The sequence below is a fragment of the Panulirus ornatus genome, chromosome 37 (genome assembly GCF_036320965.1).
Source record: "Panulirus ornatus isolate Po-2019 chromosome 37, ASM3632096v1, whole genome shotgun sequence".
In the NCBI taxonomy this organism is placed as follows: Eukaryota; Metazoa; Arthropoda; class Malacostraca; order Decapoda; family Palinuridae; genus Panulirus; species Panulirus ornatus.
In genome coordinates this window covers 25804186-25824668 of record NC_092260.1, presented here as the reverse complement: position 1 = coordinate 25824668, position 20483 = coordinate 25804186, and the positions used below count along the sequence as shown (strand labels likewise).

The following is a 20483-nucleotide window of genomic DNA, read 5'->3' as shown; positions in this document are numbered from 1 at the left end:
GATTTAATGCAAGGGCAACTAAAGATCTGCCATTTGATGATGTGGAATCAATCCAAGAGGATTAGTAGCATGTAAGGCAAAGAAAAACTCAAGAGTTAGTGACAGCAATTTCACAGTACAGTGTAGCATTCCTCGTGACGTCAAGAAAAAGGTTCTAGATATTGGCTGGTAAAGTACAGCAACAGCCTTTTTCTCGAGTAAGATGTATCTTTGACTAATGATGTGATTAACGGTCTCACATTCATAGTGCTGAGTATTTCTCAGATTTTGCTAATCATCAGTTTTATGCAAACTAAAACATTATCTGCAATTCCATGGGTGTGTTTTATGCGTAATCATCTTGGAACAAAAAAAGAAATCCAGATTTCCTCCTGTTACAGTTACACACCAAATGGGAATTCACCTCTGCATTTTTTGTTAAGAGATATATTTCATATATCTCTTGTGCCTGTTACAAGTGGAACTCCCTCAAAGGGGTAGCCACAGCAACGGAGTCTCCATAACTAAAGAACTCAAGTGCTGCTTCTTAGCCTTTAGTGCCTAACCCTTTACAGGCCACTGGCAGACAGCAACTCTAGTGCAGTGTTTTCAGAGGCTCCTACCTATTATCTAGTTTGTCTACCTAATTTTTTTTTTTTTTAATACTTTGTCGCTGTCTCCCGCGTTTGCGAGGTAGCGCAAGGAAACAGACGAAAGAAATGGCCCAACCCCCCCCCCCATACACATGTACATACACACGTCCACACACGCAAATATACATACCTACACAGCTTTCCATGGTTTACCCCAGACGCTTCACATGCCTTGATTCAATCCACTGACAACACGTCAACCCCTGTATACCACATCGCTCCAATTCACTCTATTCCTTGCCCTCCTTTCACCCTCCTGCATGTTCAGGCCCCGATCACACAAAATCTTTTTCACTCCATCTTTCCACCTCCAATTTGGTCTCCCTCTTCTCCTCGTTCCCTCCACCTCCGACACATATATCCTCTTAGTCAATCTTTCCTCACTCATTCTCTCCATGTGCCCAAACCATTTCAAAACACCCTCTTCTGCTCTCTCAACCACGCTCTTTTTATTTCCACACATCTCTCTTACCCTTACGTTACTTACTCGATCAAACCACCTCACACCACACACTGTCCTCAAACATCTCATTTCCAGCATATCCATCCTCCTGCGCACAACTCTATCCATAGTCCACGCATCGCAACCATACAACATTGTTGGAACCACTATTCCTTCAAACATACCCATTTTTGCTCTCCGAGATAATGTTCTCGACTTCCACACATTCTTCAAGGCTCCCAGAATTTTCGCCCCCTCCCCCACCCTATGATCCACTTCCGCTTCCATGGTTCCATCCGCTGCCAGATCCACTCCCAGATATCTAAAACACTTCACTTCCTCCAGTTTTTCTCCATTCAAACTCACCTCCCAATTGACTTGACCCTCAACCCTACTGTACCTAATAACCTTGCTCTTATTCACATTTACTCTTAACTTTCTTCTTTCACACACTTTACCAAACTCAGTCACCAGCTTCTGTAGTTTCTCACATGAATCAGCCACCAGCGCTGTATCATCAGCGAACAACAACTGACTCACTTCCCAAGCTCTCTCATCCCCAACAGACTTCATACTTGCCCCTCTTTCCAAAACTCTTGCATTCACCTCCCTAACAACCCCATCCATAAACAAATTAAACAACCATGGAGACATCACACACCCCTGCTGCAAACCCACATTCACTGAGAACCAATCACTTTCCTCTCTTCCTACACGTACACATGCCTTACATCCTCGATAAAAACTTTTCACTGCCTCTAACAACTTGCCTCCCACACCATATATTCTTAATACCTTCCACAGAGCATCTCTATCAACTCTATCATATGCCTTCTCCAGATCCATAAATGCTACATACAAATCCATTTGCTTTTCTAAGTATTTCTCACATACATTCTTCAAAGCAAACACCTGATCCACATATCCTCTACCACTTCTGAAACCACACTGCTCTTCCCCAATATATATATATATATATATATATATATATATATATATATATATATATATATATATTTTTTTTTGTCGCTGTCTCCCGCGTATATATATATGTGTGTGTGTGTGTGTGTACGAGAGTTGATGAGTTTTCATGTTTTCTGGTGCTACCTTGCTCAAGTGGAAAATGGCAATCAAGCATAAAAAAATATATGTGTATGTTACCGGACTCTACCTGTTTGATATTACAATTAGAGTGAAAAGTCTCATTTTGAGTACAGTTTCATCAAAGATCTCCTCTCTCCAAAGGAGACTTCACTTCCTTGCTGGTGGAAATAGTACAGCCTTGGGCTGCAGGAGCCTTAAGAAAGGTTTGGGTAACACCAGGACTCTAATTCTGACTTGCGGATGTTTGCTTTAGTTTCCAGGAAACTACATTAACTTGTTTCACAGGATATAGACTTTCATACATGTTATACGGTATGGGAGCTGAATACTGAGCTCCGATTAGTTAGTTTGGATTTGATGGGCAGTTTTTTCCTATATATACAGAACTGCTTCTCTTGCCTTAGTGAGGTAGCATCAGGAACAGATGAACAATGGCCTAATTTACACCTCTCTTTTGCCATCACATACAGTGTATCAAAACCAAAGCACAGCTATGCCCCACAGACTCTTTCTGATTCAGCCCATTGATAGCATGTCAACCTTCCATAAACTACATGTCTAGTTCATTCTTTCTAATGCATGCCTCTCACCCTTCTGAATATTCATTCAGACCCTGATATCCCAAAGCCTTTTTCACTCCAACTCCTTTTTTGGTCTCCCTTTCTCCTTCCACTTCTGACATATTAATCTTCTTGGTAAGTCTTTCTTCCCTCATCCTTTCCATGTCTGAATCATTTCAGCACACATTGGTCAGCTCTCTCAATCAGAGTGCAATTACTCCTACACTTCTCTTTTATACTATCATTCATTACATGATCAACCTGCCTCCTACCTCACACTGTCTTTAGGCATTTCAATTCCAGTATGTCCATGCCCTTCTGTTATTTACTTTTAGGGAATAAGACCTACATCCATACAAATCTGTCAGGACTACTATGCCTTCCAACACCCGTCTTTGCTGTAATTGATAATATTGATGTCTCCACATGTTTCTTCCTCTTATCCTTTCAACATTCAGTAGTGTCCCATAGGGTTTGGTTATATTGCCTACTCTCTTCTTTCGACCTTTAACCTGGTGATTCCACTCTTAAAGACTTCAACATGGTTTCCCTCCCCTCCTCACTCTAATCCTCAATCTTTTTTCATGCTAACTAGCTTTTCTCTCAATATGTACCTGGGCAGTGTCTTGAAGTGGGGAAGCAGTAACTAGGTTAAGTTCAGTTGTGCAAAAATGCAATTTCTACCTATATATCTTTCTATATGCTACTTGTTTTGCTATTATTTTTCAAAACATGTTTACTCCACCCTACAGTAACATAAATTTATTAGGCTAATCTATATCTTTCACTCTACCCTAGAAACAGCATATAATCATAAAATCTTTTTCCTTCGGTGATGTAGTTTTTTCTTGTGAGTAAGAAGATATTTCATATTTACAGGAGCTTTATTTACCAGAGTATGGAATATTGCACTTTTATCTAAGGTGGGTCATCCTCCACTCCCCTTAGTTAAATTGGAATCAAGAGCCTCCATTAGTTTTTCAGCTATCAATTCTTTAACCAACCCTTTCTGTCTACCCATTACTTTTCTGTTCCTATTCTAATTTTTATTTTGGTTACAACTTTCTTGAGCTGTAAGTGCATCCCTGCCACTAGGGCCCATCCCCATGACAAGTATCTAGCTGCTTCACCACACAGTTCTTATGTGGAGACTGACCAAACATGGACTGACTTTTAATAGTGAAGCTGTGGAATTCTCTTCTTTTTTCCTATAATCTTTCTACATTTTAAGAGTCACGTCTACAGTCCAGTGATAAGCTAATTAATTTCTTCATTATTTTTCTTGTAAAGTGTTTTCTATTGAGTTGGGCATGCTTCTGCCCATGCCATGTTCATTACTTTTTATAAAGAAAAAAGTAAGAGTATAATAAAGTACAAGAGGTATGAGTTTTGAGTTTGTTTCATAATTTTGTAACAGTGATTCCATATTTATAATTAATTTACTGAATTTTGCAGTATTAAAAAATATCTCAAGATAACCACAGGTTGGTTTGGTAACAGTATATTTTACTTTATGTATGACAAGCCAAAACTGAGTATTTAGATATGATGACATGAATGATATGCCTTGTCACTAGATGATTTGTGATATGTAATTTAATTGGAAGTTAATGATAATAAAAAAAGGACATTTTCAGGGGTACTGAAAGTGCACAAAGCTAGTAGGCTATCCTGTGACATGCTGATAATGTTGGTAATTCATGTACAGAACCAAGAAATGAATATACTGATCTTTGGTATTTAAAGATGTCTATTTTTGTATTAGGTAAGACAGTTTATATTGACACAAGTATTTATCTGCAAATAGGATGGTATATGTATTCCTATTATACATACTGTTGTAATTACTTGCTCCTGCTAAGATTCTCTGTAACTCGAGTTTTCCCAGATTTTCAGATAAGAGCTATATCCAAGTGGCAGTCCTCTGTTTCATCATTGTACACATGCACTAAAAATTTAACCTGGTGCGAAATGTGCAGTGATACTTAGTGCACAAGTGCCAAGAAGTACTGAACCATTGTTTATTTGCTCGAACAGGGTTAACTCATATTGGATGAGGCACTGATTAGGGCTAAGTCATTTATATCTAAGCATACCCCACTACAGGCAGGCAAGAATTCACGACTACAGTGTTGGTAGAGCAGGGTATGTTTTTTACCATCATGGTAAATGTAACCAAAATTTTAGATTTTTATACTTGCCTGTAAATATATATATATATATATATATATATATATATATATATATATATATATATATATATATATATGTACAATCTATGAAGATATTAATAAAACTACCTATTAAACATCACTGACTAGGTGTATGACCTTATCATTCTGATATACCACAGTGGATTACAAACCAGTTGTAAAAAAAATCACCCACATGGATTTATTGTACTTATTATGAAACTGTATTTCTTCTTTCTGTATTTTTCAAATGATTTTTTTAATGAGGAAGTCTAACCTCAGTTCGTTGTGGTTTTCTTGTAATTCAGATATGTATATTTTTTAAAATTTCATATAATATGTTTTCACACTTGTTTACCATTTCCTGCCTTGGCAAGGTAGCACCAGAAACACACAAACAATGGTCTAAACCCATTCTCTTGCTGTTATGTGTAATGCACCAAATCCAGAACCCATCATCCACTGCCAAGCCCCACACACCATTACATGGTTTTCACTGGTTGCCTTATATGCCCAAGTGCAATTGACTGACAGCACATTGCCACCATATACCACATCATTCTGATTCATTGTATCCCATACACAACTCTCATCATCCTGAATATTTAGGCCACAATATTTTAGGGCCATTCTCTAATGTTACTTCTTGGTCTCACATACTGCTTTGGATCAGTGTTCTATTAGTGAAGCTACAATCGTAAAGGATGAAGAACATTACCTATGAGTTCATTCACCCAACAGTCTGCAGGCACAATAATAGAGAAGAAAAGAGGAGAATTAGGGTTAGGCAAGAAATTCTCTAGAGATAGAACCTATTCAAGGAAAAATATCAAATGATAAATAGTAGAAAAATGTGAATAAACTTATAGGGTATACTTACCAAGTTTGGTTAAAGAAATACAAGCAAAGGAAATACTGAAAAGAAAGATAACAGAGCATGGATAGCTGAGGAAAATGAGAACTATTAATTAGAAGTTGAAAATTCTGGGACAAAAGAAACAGCAGTACACTAAAATATAAATTTGGTGATCTATGGTTTGGAAATACCTATAGGGGGAAAAATGTCATAGATAAGCTAAAAGATTTATGGTTCAAAAATTGCTGGTATCCCTAAACTCTGAATGTCATCAGACAGCAACAAATATCATGGAAATTCATACGGATTGCAGAAAATATGTTGCAATATACCTGTTAATACTGTAGAAGACTCCGTCAGCTAATGAAATCTATGTTTATATCAACAGCTTATAGATGTATATTTTTGAATTTGTATTGAGATCTCCAATCTGATGATGCGATGCCAACACCATACTTTCTTGTCTCTGGAAAATCATCATGCAATATAGTCCTCATCTCACCCAGAGAGAAATAAATTTCTGATAACAGCTTGTTCTTTCCTGCTACTAATGTTCCTACCTACTACTTCTATCTATTGCCTCTACCATTTTGCCAAAATACTGTATAGCACTTACCAAAGAAAAATCTACACAGTTAAAAAGAATGAGTTGTGTGAGCTAAATGTGTGACAAGGAGAGATTGTTTGTTTGTAGACAGAATAACAGCAGTCCCCATGTGGGTGAGGCAGAAAGAAATGTCAGCTACCTGGGTCAAAGTAGAGCAACATGACAACCAGGAAGGGAGTAACAGTAATATATCTCCTGGGCCAGTGGCTGCCTACCAATTTCTACCTACTACTGTCACCTGTTCTTAACACTACCATCCTCATACAGGAAGTGGCAAACATACATGAAAATATATATATATATATATATATATATATATATATATATATATATATATATTTTTTTTTTTTTAATACTTTGTCGCTGTCTCCCGCGTTTGCGAGGTAGCGCAAGGAAACAGACGAAAGAAATGGCCCAACCCCCCCCCCATACACATGTACATACACACGTCCACACACGCAAATATACATACCTACACAGCTTTCCATGGTTTACCCCAGACGCTTCACATGCCTTGATTCAATCCACTGACAACACGTCAACCCCTGTATACCACATCGCTCCAATTCACTCTATTCCTTGCCCTCCTTTCACCCTCCTGCATGTTCAGGCCCCGATCACACAAAATCTTTTTCACTCCATCTTTCCACCTCCAATTTGGTCTCCCTCTTCTCCTCGTTCCCTCCACCTCCGACACATATATCCTCTTAGTCAATCTTTCCTCACTCATTCTCTCCATGTGCCCAAACCATTTCAAAACACCCTCTTCTGCTCTCTCAACCACGCTCTTTTTATTTCCACACATCTCTCTTACCCTTACGTTACTTACTCGATCAAACCACCTCACACCACACACTGTCCTCAAACATCTCATTTCCAGCATATCCATCCTCCTGCGCACAACTCTATCCATAGTCCACGCATCGCAACCATACAACATTGTTGGAACCACTATTCCTTCAAACATACCCATTTTTGCTCTCCGAGATAATGTTCTCGACTTCCACACATTCTTCAAGGCTCCCAGAATTTTCGCCCCCTCCCCCACCCTATGATCCACTTCCGCTTCCATGGTTCCATCCGCTGCCAGATCCACTCCCAGATATCTAAAACACTTCACTTCCTCCAGTTTTTCTCCATTCAAACTCACCTCCCAATTGACTTGACCCTCAACCCTACTGTACCTAATAACCTTGCTCTTATTCACATTTACTCTTAACTTTCTTCTTTCACACACTTTACCAAACTCAGTCACCAGCTTCTGTAGTTTCTCACATGAATCAGCCACCAGCGCTGTATCATCAGCGAACAACAACTGACTCACTTCCCAAGCTCTCTCATCCCCAACAGACTTCATACTTGCCCCTCTTTCCAAAACTCTTGCATTCACCTCCCTAACAACCCCATCCATAAACAAATTAAACAACCATGGAGACATCACACACCCCTGCTGCAAACCCACATTCACTGAGAACCAATCACTTTCCTCTCTTCCTACACGTACACATGCCTTACATCCTCGATAAAAACTTTTCACTGCCTCTAACAACTTGCCTCCCACACCATATATTCTTAATACCTTCCACAGAGCATCTCTATCAACTCTATCATATGCCTTCTCCAGATCCATAAATGCTACATACAAATCCATTTGCTTTTCTAAGTATTTCTCACATACATTCTTCAAAGCAAACACCTGATCCACATATCCTCTACCACTTCTGAAACCACACTGCTCTTCCCCAATATATATATATATATATATATATATATATATATATATATATATATATATATATTTTTTTTTGTCGCTGTCTCCCGCGTATATATATATGTGTGTGTGTGTGTGTGTACGAGAGTTGATGAGTTTTCATGTTTTCTGGTGCTACCTTGCTCAAGTGGAAAATGGCAATCAAGCATAAAAAAATATATGTGTATGTTACCGGACTCTACCTGTTTGATATTACAATTAGAGTGAAAAGTCTCATTTTGAGTACAGTTTCATCAAAGATCTCCTCTCTCCAAAGGAGACTTCACTTCCTTGCTGGTGGAAATAGTACAGCCTTGGGCTGCAGGAGCCTTAAGAAAGGTTTGGGTAACACCAGGACTCTAATTCTGACTTGCGGATGTTTGCTTTAGTTTCCAGGAAACTACATTAACTTGTTTCACAGGATATAGACTTTCATACATGTTATACGGTATGGGAGCTGAATACTGAGCTCCGATTAGTTAGTTTGGATTTGATGGGCAGTTTTTTCCTATATATACAGAACTGCTTCTCTTGCCTTAGTGAGGTAGCATCAGGAACAGATGAACAATGGCCTAATTTACACCTCTCTTTTGCCATCACATACAGTGTATCAAAACCAAAGCACAGCTATGCCCCACAGACTCTTTCTGATTCAGCCCATTGATAGCATGTCAACCTTCCATAAACTACATGTCTAGTTCATTCTTTCTAATGCATGCCTCTCACCCTTCTGAATATTCATTCAGACCCTGATATCCCAAAGCCTTTTTCACTCCAACTCCTTTTTTGGTCTCCCTTTCTCCTTCCACTTCTGACATATTAATCTTCTTGGTAAGTCTTTCTTCCCTCATCCTTTCCATGTCTGAATCATTTCAGCACACATTGGTCAGCTCTCTCAATCAGAGTGCAATTACTCCTACACTTCTCTTTTATACTATCATTCATTACATGATCAACCTGCCTCCTACCTCACACTGTCTTTAGGCATTTCAATTCCAGTATGTCCATGCCCTTCTGTTATTTACTTTTAGGGAATAAGACCTACATCCATACAAATCTGTCAGGACTACTATGCCTTCCAACACCCGTCTTTGCTGTAATTGATAATATTGATGTCTCCACATGTTTCTTCCTCTTATCCTTTCAACATTCAGTAGTGTCCCATAGGGTTTGGTTATATTGCCTACTCTCTTCTTTCGACCTTTAACCTGGTGATTCCACTCTTAAAGACTTCAACATGGTTTCCCTCCCCTCCTCACTCTAATCCTCAATCTTTTTTCATGCTAACTAGCTTTTCTCTCAATATGTACCTGGGCAGTGTCTTGAAGTGGGGAAGCAGTAACTAGGTTAAGTTCAGTTGTGCAAAAATGCAATTTCTACCTATATATCTTTCTATATGCTACTTGTTTTGCTATTATTTTTCAAAACATGTTTACTCCACCCTACAGTAACATAAATTTATTAGGCTAATCTATATCTTTCACTCTACCCTAGAAACAGCATATAATCATAAAATCTTTTTCCTTCGGTGATGTAGTTTTTTCTTGTGAGTAAGAAGATATTTCATATTTACAGGAGCTTTATTTACCAGAGTATGGAATATTGCACTTTTATCTAAGGTGGGTCATCCTCCACTCCCCTTAGTTAAATTGGAATCAAGAGCCTCCATTAGTTTTTCAGCTATCAATTCTTTAACCAACCCTTTCTGTCTACCCATTACTTTTCTGTTCCTATTCTAATTTTTATTTTGGTTACAACTTTCTTGAGCTGTAAGTGCATCCCTGCCACTAGGGCCCATCCCCATGACAAGTATCTAGCTGCTTCACCACACAGTTCTTATGTGGAGACTGACCAAACATGGACTGACTTTTAATAGTGAAGCTGTGGAATTCTCTTCTTTTTTCCTATAATCTTTCTACATTTTAAGAGTCACGTCTACAGTCCAGTGATAAGCTAATTAATTTCTTCATTATTTTTCTTGTAAAGTGTTTTCTATTGAGTTGGGCATGCTTCTGCCCATGCCATGTTCATTACTTTTTATAAAGAAAAAAGTAAGAGTATAATAAAGTACAAGAGGTATGAGTTTTGAGTTTGTTTCATAATTTTGTAACAGTGATTCCATATTTATAATTAATTTACTGAATTTTGCAGTATTAAAAAATATCTCAAGATAACCACAGGTTGGTTTGGTAACAGTATATTTTACTTTATGTATGACAAGCCAAAACTGAGTATTTAGATATGATGACATGAATGATATGCCTTGTCACTAGATGATTTGTGATATGTAATTTAATTGGAAGTTAATGATAATAAAAAAAGGACATTTTCAGGGGTACTGAAAGTGCACAAAGCTAGTAGGCTATCCTGTGACATGCTGATAATGTTGGTAATTCATGTACAGAACCAAGAAATGAATATACTGATCTTTGGTATTTAAAGATGTCTATTTTTGTATTAGGTAAGACAGTTTATATTGACACAAGTATTTATCTGCAAATAGGATGGTATATGTATTCCTATTATACATACTGTTGTAATTACTTGCTCCTGCTAAGATTCTCTGTAACTCGAGTTTTCCCAGATTTTCAGATAAGAGCTATATCCAAGTGGCAGTCCTCTGTTTCATCATTGTACACATGCACTAAAAATTTAACCTGGTGCGAAATGTGCAGTGATACTTAGTGCACAAGTGCCAAGAAGTACTGAACCATTGTTTATTTGCTCGAACAGGGTTAACTCATATTGGATGAGGCACTGATTAGGGCTAAGTCATTTATATCTAAGCATACCCCACTACAGGCAGGCAAGAATTCACGACTACAGTGTTGGTAGAGCAGGGTATGTTTTTTACCATCATGGTAAATGTAACCAAAATTTTAGATTTTTATACTTGCCTGTAAATATATATATATATATATATATATATATATATATATATATATATATATATATATATATATATATATGTACAATCTATGAAGATATTAATAAAACTACCTATTAAACATCACTGACTAGGTGTATGACCTTATCATTCTGATATACCACAGTGGATTACAAACCAGTTGTAAAAAAAATCACCCACATGGATTTATTGTACTTATTATGAAACTGTATTTCTTCTTTCTGTATTTTTCAAATGATTTTTTTAATGAGGAAGTCTAACCTCAGTTCGTTGTGGTTTTCTTGTAATTCAGATATGTATATTTTTTAAAATTTCATATAATATGTTTTCACACTTGTTTACCATTTCCTGCCTTGGCAAGGTAGCACCAGAAACACACAAACAATGGTCTAAACCCATTCTCTTGCTGTTATGTGTAATGCACCAAATCCAGAACCCATCATCCACTGCCAAGCCCCACACACCATTACATGGTTTTCACTGGTTGCCTTATATGCCCAAGTGCAATTGACTGACAGCACATTGCCACCATATACCACATCATTCTGATTCATTGTATCCCATACACAACTCTCATCATCCTGAATATTTAGGCCACAATATTTTAGGGCCATTCTCTAATGTTACTTCTTGGTCTCACATACTGCTTTGGATCAGTGTTCTATTAGTGAAGCTACAATCGTAAAGGATGAAGAACATTACCTATGAGTTCATTCACCCAACAGTCTGCAGGCACAATAATAGAGAAGAAAAGAGGAGAATTAGGGTTAGGCAAGAAATTCTCTAGAGATAGAACCTATTCAAGGAAAAATATCAAATGATAAATAGTAGAAAAATGTGAATAAACTTATAGGGTATACTTACCAAGTTTGGTTAAAGAAATACAAGCAAAGGAAATACTGAAAAGAAAGATAACAGAGCATGGATAGCTGAGGAAAATGAGAACTATTAATTAGAAGTTGAAAATTCTGGGACAAAAGAAACAGCAGTACACTAAAATATAAATTTGGTGATCTATGGTTTGGAAATACCTATAGGGGGAAAAATGTCATAGATAAGCTAAAAGATTTATGGTTCAAAAATTGCTGGTATCCCTAAACTCTGAATGTCATCAGACAGCAACAAATATCATGGAAATTCATACGGATTGCAGAAAATATGTTGCAATATACCTGTTAATACTGTAGAAGACTCCGTCAGCTAATGAAATCTATGTTTATATCAACAGCTTATAGATGTATATTTTTGAATTTGTATTGAGATCTCCAATCTGATGATGCGATGCCAACACCATACTTTCTTGTCTCTGGAAAATCATCATGCAATATAGTCCTCATCTCACCCAGAGAGAAATAAATTTCTGATAACAGCTTGTTCTTTCCTGCTACTAATGTTCCTACCTACTACTTCTATCTATTGCCTCTACCATTTTGCCAAAATACTGTATAGCACTTACCAAAGAAAAATCTACACAGTTAAAAAGAATGAGTTGTGTGAGCTAAATGTGTGACAAGGAGAGATTGTTTGTTTGTAGACAGAATAACAGCAGTCCCCATGTGGGTGAGGCAGAAAGAAATGTCAGCTACCTGGGTCAAAGTAGAGCAACATGACAACCAGGAAGGGAGTAACAGTAATATATCTCCTGGGCCAGTGGCTGCCTACCAATTTCTACCTACTACTGTCACCTGTTCTTAACACTACCATCCTCATACAGGAAGTGGCAAACATACATGAAAATATATATATATATATATATATATATATATATATATATATATATATATATATTTTTTTTTTTACTTTGTCGCTGTCTCCCGCGTTTGCGAGGTAGCGCAAGGAAACAGATGAAAGAAATGGCCCAACCCACCCCCATACACATGTATATACATACGTCCACACACGCAAATGTACATACCTACACAGCTTTCCATGGTTTACCCCAGACGCTTCACATGCCTTGATTCAATCCACTGACAGCACGTCAACCCCGGTATACCACATCGCTCCAATTCACTCTATTCCTTGCCCTCCTTTCACCCTCCTGCATGTTCAGGCCCCGATCATACAAAATCTTTTTCACTCCATCTTTCCACCTCCAATTTGGTCTCCCTCTTCTCCTTGTTCCCTTCACCTCCGACACATATATTCTCTTGGTCAATCTTTCCTCACTCATTCTCTCCATATATATATATATGTACATATATACACATATATATATATATATATATATATATATATATACATATACATACACATATATATTATTTATTTATTATTTTTTTATTATACTTTGTCGCTGTCTCCCGCGTTTGCGAGGTAGCGCAAGGAAACAGACGAAAGAAATGGCCCAACCCCCCCCATACACATGTATATACACACGTCCACACACGCAAATATACATACCTACACAGCTTTCCATGGTTTACCCCAGACGCTTCACATGCCTTGAATCAATCCACTGACAGCACGTCAACCCTGGTATACCACATCGCTCCAATTCACTCTATTCCTTGCCCTCCTTTCACCCTCCTGCATGTTCAGGCCCCGATCACACAAAATCTTTTTCACTCCATCTTTCCACCTCCAATTTGGTCTCCCTCTTCTCCTCGTTCCCTCCACCTCCGACACATATATCCTCTTGGTCAATCTTTCCTCACTCATTCTCTCCATGTGCCCAAACCATTTTAAAACACCCTCTTCTGCTCTCTCAACCACGCGCTTTTTATTTCCACACATCTCTCTTACCCTTACGTTACTTACTCGATCAAACCACCTCACACCACACATTGTCCTCAAACATCTCATTTCCAGCACATCCATCCTCCTGCGCACAACTCTATCCATAGCCCACGCCTCGCAACCATACAACATTGTTGGAACCACTATTCCTTCAAACATACCCATTTTTGCTTTCCGAGATAATGTTCTTGACTTCCACACATTCTTCAAGGCTCCCAGAATTTTTGCCCCCTCCCCCACCCTATGATCCACTTCCGCTTCCATGGTTCCATCCGCTGCCAGATCCACTCCCAGATATCTAAAACACTTCACTTCCTCCAGTTTTTCTCCATTCAAACTCACCTCCCAATTGACTTGACCCTCAACCCTACTGTACCTAATAATATATATATATATATATATATATATATATATATATATATATATATATTATCCCTGGGGATAGGGGAGAAAGAATACTTCCCACGTATTCCCTGCGTGTCGTAGAAGGCGACTAAAAGGGGAGGGAGCGGGGGGCTGGAAATCCTCCCCTCTCGTTTTTTTTTTTTTTTCCAAAAGAAGGAACAGAGAATTGGGCCAGTGAGGGTATTCCCTCAAGGCCCAGTCCTCTGTTCTTAACGCTACCTCGCTAATGCGGGAAATGGCGAATAGTTTGAAAGAAAGAATATATATATATATACTAGAAAACTGTTTGAAATAAAGCACCATATGTGAAAAAAATGCAGAAAATAGAAAACAACAACAACAACAAAACAGAAGTTGTGACTTGGGTCATGTTTTGGTTACTTGTTTGTTGAGTGAAATACCCCGGGCTTTTCGTGAGGCATCTCCAACTTAGGGTTGCCTCAGCAACAAGATAGGTTGTCACCAGATTCTGCTGTAAAGTTTTTTGTTAGTATTATATTGTCCATTAGTATCTCCATCTGCAAACCACATTTTCAGGTGAAATGCAGAGTTATGGAGCAGGTAAGCATGTAACAAATACGATACTATTCTAGGCAGTAAACAAGTTCAGTATTGTGTAGTACTATATAATTTATCTTAATATATATATCAAAATTTTTTTTTATCCCTGGGGATAGGGGAGAAAGAATACTTCCCACGTATTCCCTGCGTGTCATAGAAGGCGACTACAAGGGAAGGGAGCAGGGGGGCTGGAAATCATCCCCTATCATTTTTTTTTTTATTTTCCAAAAGAAGAAACAGAGAAGGGGGCCAGGTGAGGATATTCCCTCAAAGGCCCAGTCCCCTGTTCTTAACGCTACCTCGCTATCGTGGGAAATGGCGAATAGTATGAAAAAAAAAATATATGGATGTACACGCACACACACTTCTGTTTCCTCTTTTAGAAACTGAAATACAAAAAGTTATCATCAACCTCAAGAGCAAAAATAAAAAGCTTACCCCTTTCTCACTAAGGGTGGATCACAATGCCTGTCCACATCTAATTTCTAAATGATATTTTCTGACTCCTCTCAAGGTATAGCCTTCTTTGAAAAGATATTCCTCCTTCCTCATTGTGCTTTCTGAATATTCGAAAATTAAAATTCAATTTAATATAAATATATGTGCAGCATTATTCACATTTTACAGCTTTGATTTGCACCAGTCATAAATTCTAAGGCAAAACTTGACTGATTGTGCTATCAACTACTCTTCTGTTGACTGCAGTGTCTCTCCCTAAGTTTTTACCCTGATGGAGAAATTAGGCATCATTGTCACCCTAATGGTGGATCTGTTCTTTTCTCCAACCACCTCTTCCATCTAGGGTGAGTAGTGAATTGTGGTACTTGGTCAGTGTATCTCTGTGGCCCACACTGACTAAAGTAATGTTGTGCAGTAGACTTGTTCTATATAGCTGCTCCTCTACATCCAGACTCAGAGCACTTGTGGCTTCATCTAAAAGAGCAAACTGAGGTTGATGGAAGAGTATCCGCAGAAAGCAAACTCTCTGCATTTCTCCAGGTGACAGAGCATCATTCCTGCAGAGAAGAAACATCTCATATATCAACAGACCTAAACTAATTAAGAATATGTGAATACATATCTACTGTATTTATTCTTACTATATCTATGATTTACTGCATATACTTTTCAGTATTTTAGCAACTAAACAAATTACCCTTTCTCATACTCCTTTATGCCATGAGCTACTTGAAAGTTTTAGTCTCGGTTTTAGTTTATCAAGAAGGTGGAATTTATTCTTTGAGATGTGCCAATAATGGGTAAAGGAAGTAAAAAGAAAAAAATTCCTTACCAAATTATTGTTCGGTAAACTCGGTGCTTAAAAACTTCAAGCCAAACTTAAAAAAAAATCTTGTGCATAGTTCAATAATATTTTATAATGATATAGTACTTATAACTGTAGTGATTGGTGACGGATAGGGTGGTTGAAAGCATGGGACATCAGCCTAGGTAGGAACAGTATGGCATTTATGGATCTGGAGAAAGCATTTGGTATGGGTGGAATTTGTGGAAGGTGCTATGATTACATGAGGGAGGAAAACAATTAGAAGCTATAGTAGTAAGGAGTTTTTATCAAGAGAGAAAGGCATGTGTGTAGGTGGGCAGAGAGGACGGTGAACGGTACCAGGTGAAAGAGGATCTCCAGCAGGAATATGCGATATCACCATGGCTGTTTAATCTGTTTAAGGATAGGGTGGTGAGGGAGGTTAATGCAAGAGTCTAGGGGAGAGAAGCAGGTATTCAGTCTCTTAGAGGGGGAGGTGAGTCAATTGTTTGCTGATTATACAATGCTGGTGGCACATGGTAAGAAACTAGAGATGCTGGTTTCTGAGTTTGGGAGTGTGTTAAAGGAGAGAGTTGAGAGTAACAGTTGCTGTGTTTATACAAGATCAATTTGTATTTTTATGGAGTAATACTTTTAAATCTGGAGTGGTTTTGGTTCTGCATTCTTACCTGACAAAGCTGAATCACAAGCAGTCCAACTTATCAACTCTCCCAGCTTTACTTCAAAACTTGACCCACTTGCCCTTTGCTACAATTTTGGTTCATTTTTCCCTCATCGATACGTATTACTTTGGTTTTTGCTCCCAAGAGTTGGCTCCTTGTGTGCTCCAACCACTAGCTAGACTAGTCCATGTACGTGCCACCTCTCCTCAGGACCCATCAACCTCCCTCTCCCTTTGGGTCCCTAACACTTACCAGTTCCAGTTAGGATCATTTCGGAGTCCCCCTGAACGATTCATGAGGTCTCTCATATGTAACACATCTATAAAGCCAAGGATCTCCTCATAGGTTTCACTGCTAACTGGATTATTAGGGTCTAACCTCAAGGGGTAGACTATCTGTAAAATGGATAATAAGCAGTTGAATAAATTTCAGATACAAGTAGTGTATTGTATATTCTTGTTTATGTCAAAATTTTTTTCATAATAATTTTTCTTATTATCCCAAGTGACCTTACCTGCTCTAGTAAAGAACCATTTGTGAGAAGTGGTTTTTGAGGCAAGAAGATTACAGTTTTGGGTCCTGGAGGAAAGTCGTGAGCAACGGTTCCTCTTGCTGCTGGCCATAATCCACGTAACACCCGAAGAATGCTGGATTTCCCAGATGAACTTGGTCCCATTATCAAAAGATTTTCACCCTTACAGATGTTCAAATGAAGATCTAGGCACAGAAAAAAAAGAGAATTATCATACAAAAGAGAGGCTATATTTGCATCAAAGATATATGTTGCACTCATTTATCCATTATGCCATTTTCTACTTAGTTAAGAAAAATAAAACCACAGAAATTACTTGATCTGGAAATATAATTGAGACCTTTAGAGTTCTCCCTCCTAAAATTCTGCTTAAAATTTTTCAACCCAGTAAATGATCACTTTTTTGTAAATTTTGAGTAAAAATTACTTTATGGTCACCATATTTCATATTTACTACATACTGGGCAACTGGTAGTGAATCTACTTAAGTACTGAACTCTTCAAGGGTAGGGAAGACTAGTAAGTCAAATGTTCCCATGAAAAATGTTGACTCTGAGCAGGTGAAAATCACAGTTTTAACCTACAATGCTCAATTACCTTGTGCAAACCTCTGAGAGCCATCAGATTACCCTAGGTGATAAAGAAAAATATAGAACTACTGTTATTGTTTCATTCACACTTAACCCTTAAACTGCAACAAATATTATTTGGATTTGTATGAAAAAAGATTTCTGCATGACTGTTTTGAGTAAGAGTAGTATTCATAAAATTGAGCATTCCATCACAGCAAGACAAAGGTAGATGCTGGACTTACACTTCAATTTTTTATACTTTAGTATGCATGTAACTAATCTCATAAGATTATAGTATGTTTTACATTCCTTTTGCATCATTTTTTAAATGTGCTTTCACTGACTTTACACCTCATTCTAGCACAATAAAGGTAGATTAAAGGCCTTTTTTTCATACTTCTGCATACATATCTTTAATTCAAAAAGAATAAAATCCAGTACTGTTTTAATATCTTTTGGTGTTTTGTGCACATACAGCATTAGCCAGGTTTTCTGATACATGCAGTTTAACAGTTAAGGCACACAGAAACAAAACTATACATCCTGAGGGCAGTATGAAAAAAAAATCTACTTAAAAAAATGCTATTATCAATCACTAAGCCCTCATACATCTTACAAAGATGACACACTGCCCACTCAATAGCCATGTAACCTATTAGTCTTAGATCACAAAGTTTGTTAAGGTGAGAAAATGAAAGGAGTCTAGCTTGAACACATACTTTCCAAAAGCAAAAGCTGACATTTTAAGAAAACTCACTTTCCTTGATCACAGTAATCTTACTTGGCTTTAAATAAAACATTTATACAATCCTTGGTAATTAAGTAAGACAACAAGATTATTTCATGTGCTCCCACTTTTCTGTATAAAACTTCATAGATCAAAGTTTTATCTTCCACAAATACTTTCAAATACTGAATCATTGTTTCTATGAAATAAATCAAAGCCTAGATATCTGACAACCTACTCCTTGGGTCTTTCATCTTCTGCCTGTGGTAGTAGAAGCTCTATTTAACTTATCCAAACTGGATTTAAGATACATTTTGTAAGAATAAGGGCAAACACCTACACATTATGAAAACTAACAGCACTTGATTGGAAAAAATTTTTGACCAAAGGGTTACTAAACTTCTAGAGTAAAATTCAGGCCTTCTGGCAACAGAGCTCTTCAGACAGACTTCCAACCAAAAATGTCCTGGTACTGTCAACCCATACTATATTCTTGATAACTGGTCCAATCTACAAGGAAAGCATATAATTACCAAATAATGGTACTCTACCAGGAAACTAGTTTAGTCACAGTTATTGCAAAAATATGCAAGACTATCTAAACAAAAGTGGCTGGAATATATCTTCAGGAGGGAGGCAGAAACTACAAAAAGAGCAAGAGAAATGTAAGTAGGAGGTAGCAAAAGTACTGGAAGACAAAAAATTGTATACAGAGATGTGTAAGATACAAATATAAAGGAGCCTGGAATCATGAAAGGATTCATTACAAAACCAAGGATGAGAAAATTCATTGCAGTCTACCACACAGGACAGAAGGAGTAATGGAATTTTAAAGGGAATATTTCTATTAATAAATGTAACTGCAGTGAAAATAGAACTTCTTGGCTACAACAAAACTTCTTATGTAATTCATAATATCTATAATCACCAGAAGTGTGGCATATTCATGAACAAAACTGCCTTATGATGAGAATAAACAATAATCTTGATTTTACTGTACTTACCACTAGAAAATGGCTCTCAGCTGGTACATATTTTTAGCCTTTTCATCACTTACTTTTAACTAGTATTCTCGAGGATCCTGGAGCAATAATATCTACATCACTGAGTATAAATGCTATCTTCAGTGATGTCTGATCTCCCTCATAGACTGCTGTTTCATTATCAGCATTCTCCTCCAACAGGTGTCTGTCCAGCATAATCAATAACTTTCAGTAATTATCATTTTAACAAACCTTAATAGTACTCTCTGCATGACTAGACCTTTCTCCCTTTACTATCGACCTATCTACGTCTCTCATGCTTGTTTCCAACCAGAACACCCTCAAGGGGGTGGCCATGGCAACAGATTCTCTGTAACTAATGAACTCCAGCGCCGCTTCTTAGCCTTTAGTGCCTCACCCTTAACAGCACAGCCACTGACAGGGCAACTCTAACGTAGTGTTTGCAGAGGCTCCTACTTCATGATCCTCCTGACTACTTCTACCTTTACATTCAAATATATCTAATGTTATGCAAACACATCCCTGATGTATTCAAATATATCTAGTGTTATGCAAACACATCCCCTAATGTATTCAAGTCAAATGCTCAAAATTGACTCACATCTACATACTTTACTGGCAGACCCTATTACAGTGCTGCATTTCCACATACTTCCTAGACCCTCTTATCAAATGAGCAAAATCTATAGGATAACAAATTACAGGTTCATTCACTTCAGTCCTTTTCCTTCTCCCTCCTCCATCTCCTCTTCCTCCTCCTCCTACTACTACTACTACTACGATTACTACCACTACTTCTACGATTACTACCACTACTTCTACTCCTCTTCCTCATCCTCCACATACAACTATAATTAATACTACTCTGTGATTACATCCTTGAGTATAGTGGTTCCTTTACTTAGAATCTCTGTCTTACCAGAAAGTAGTAACAGCTAAAACTTT

General features: G+C 37.6%; 1 protein-coding gene across 2 annotated transcripts in view; it reads right to left on the bottom strand.

The window, feature by feature from the left end:
• Window positions 1-9329: 9329 nt before the first annotated feature.
• The window catches only part of LOC139760613 (lysosomal cobalamin transporter ABCD4-like), a 48427-nt gene continuing 37273 nt past the window's right edge, over window positions 9330-20483 (bottom strand). For both annotated transcript variants that reach the window (XM_071683997.1, XM_071683996.1), the window contains exons 11-14: window positions 19592-19722; window positions 17218-17420; window positions 16956-17098; window positions 9330-15772 (exon numbers count right to left, since the gene is read on the bottom strand). In XM_071683997.1, coding sequence (XP_071540098.1) covers window positions 15514-15772; window positions 16956-17098; window positions 17218-17420; window positions 19592-19722 — 736 coding nt within the window. In that variant the 3' untranslated portion in view covers window positions 9330-15513. The remainder of the gene's footprint in view (window positions 15773-16955; window positions 17099-17217; window positions 17421-19591; window positions 19723-20483) is intronic.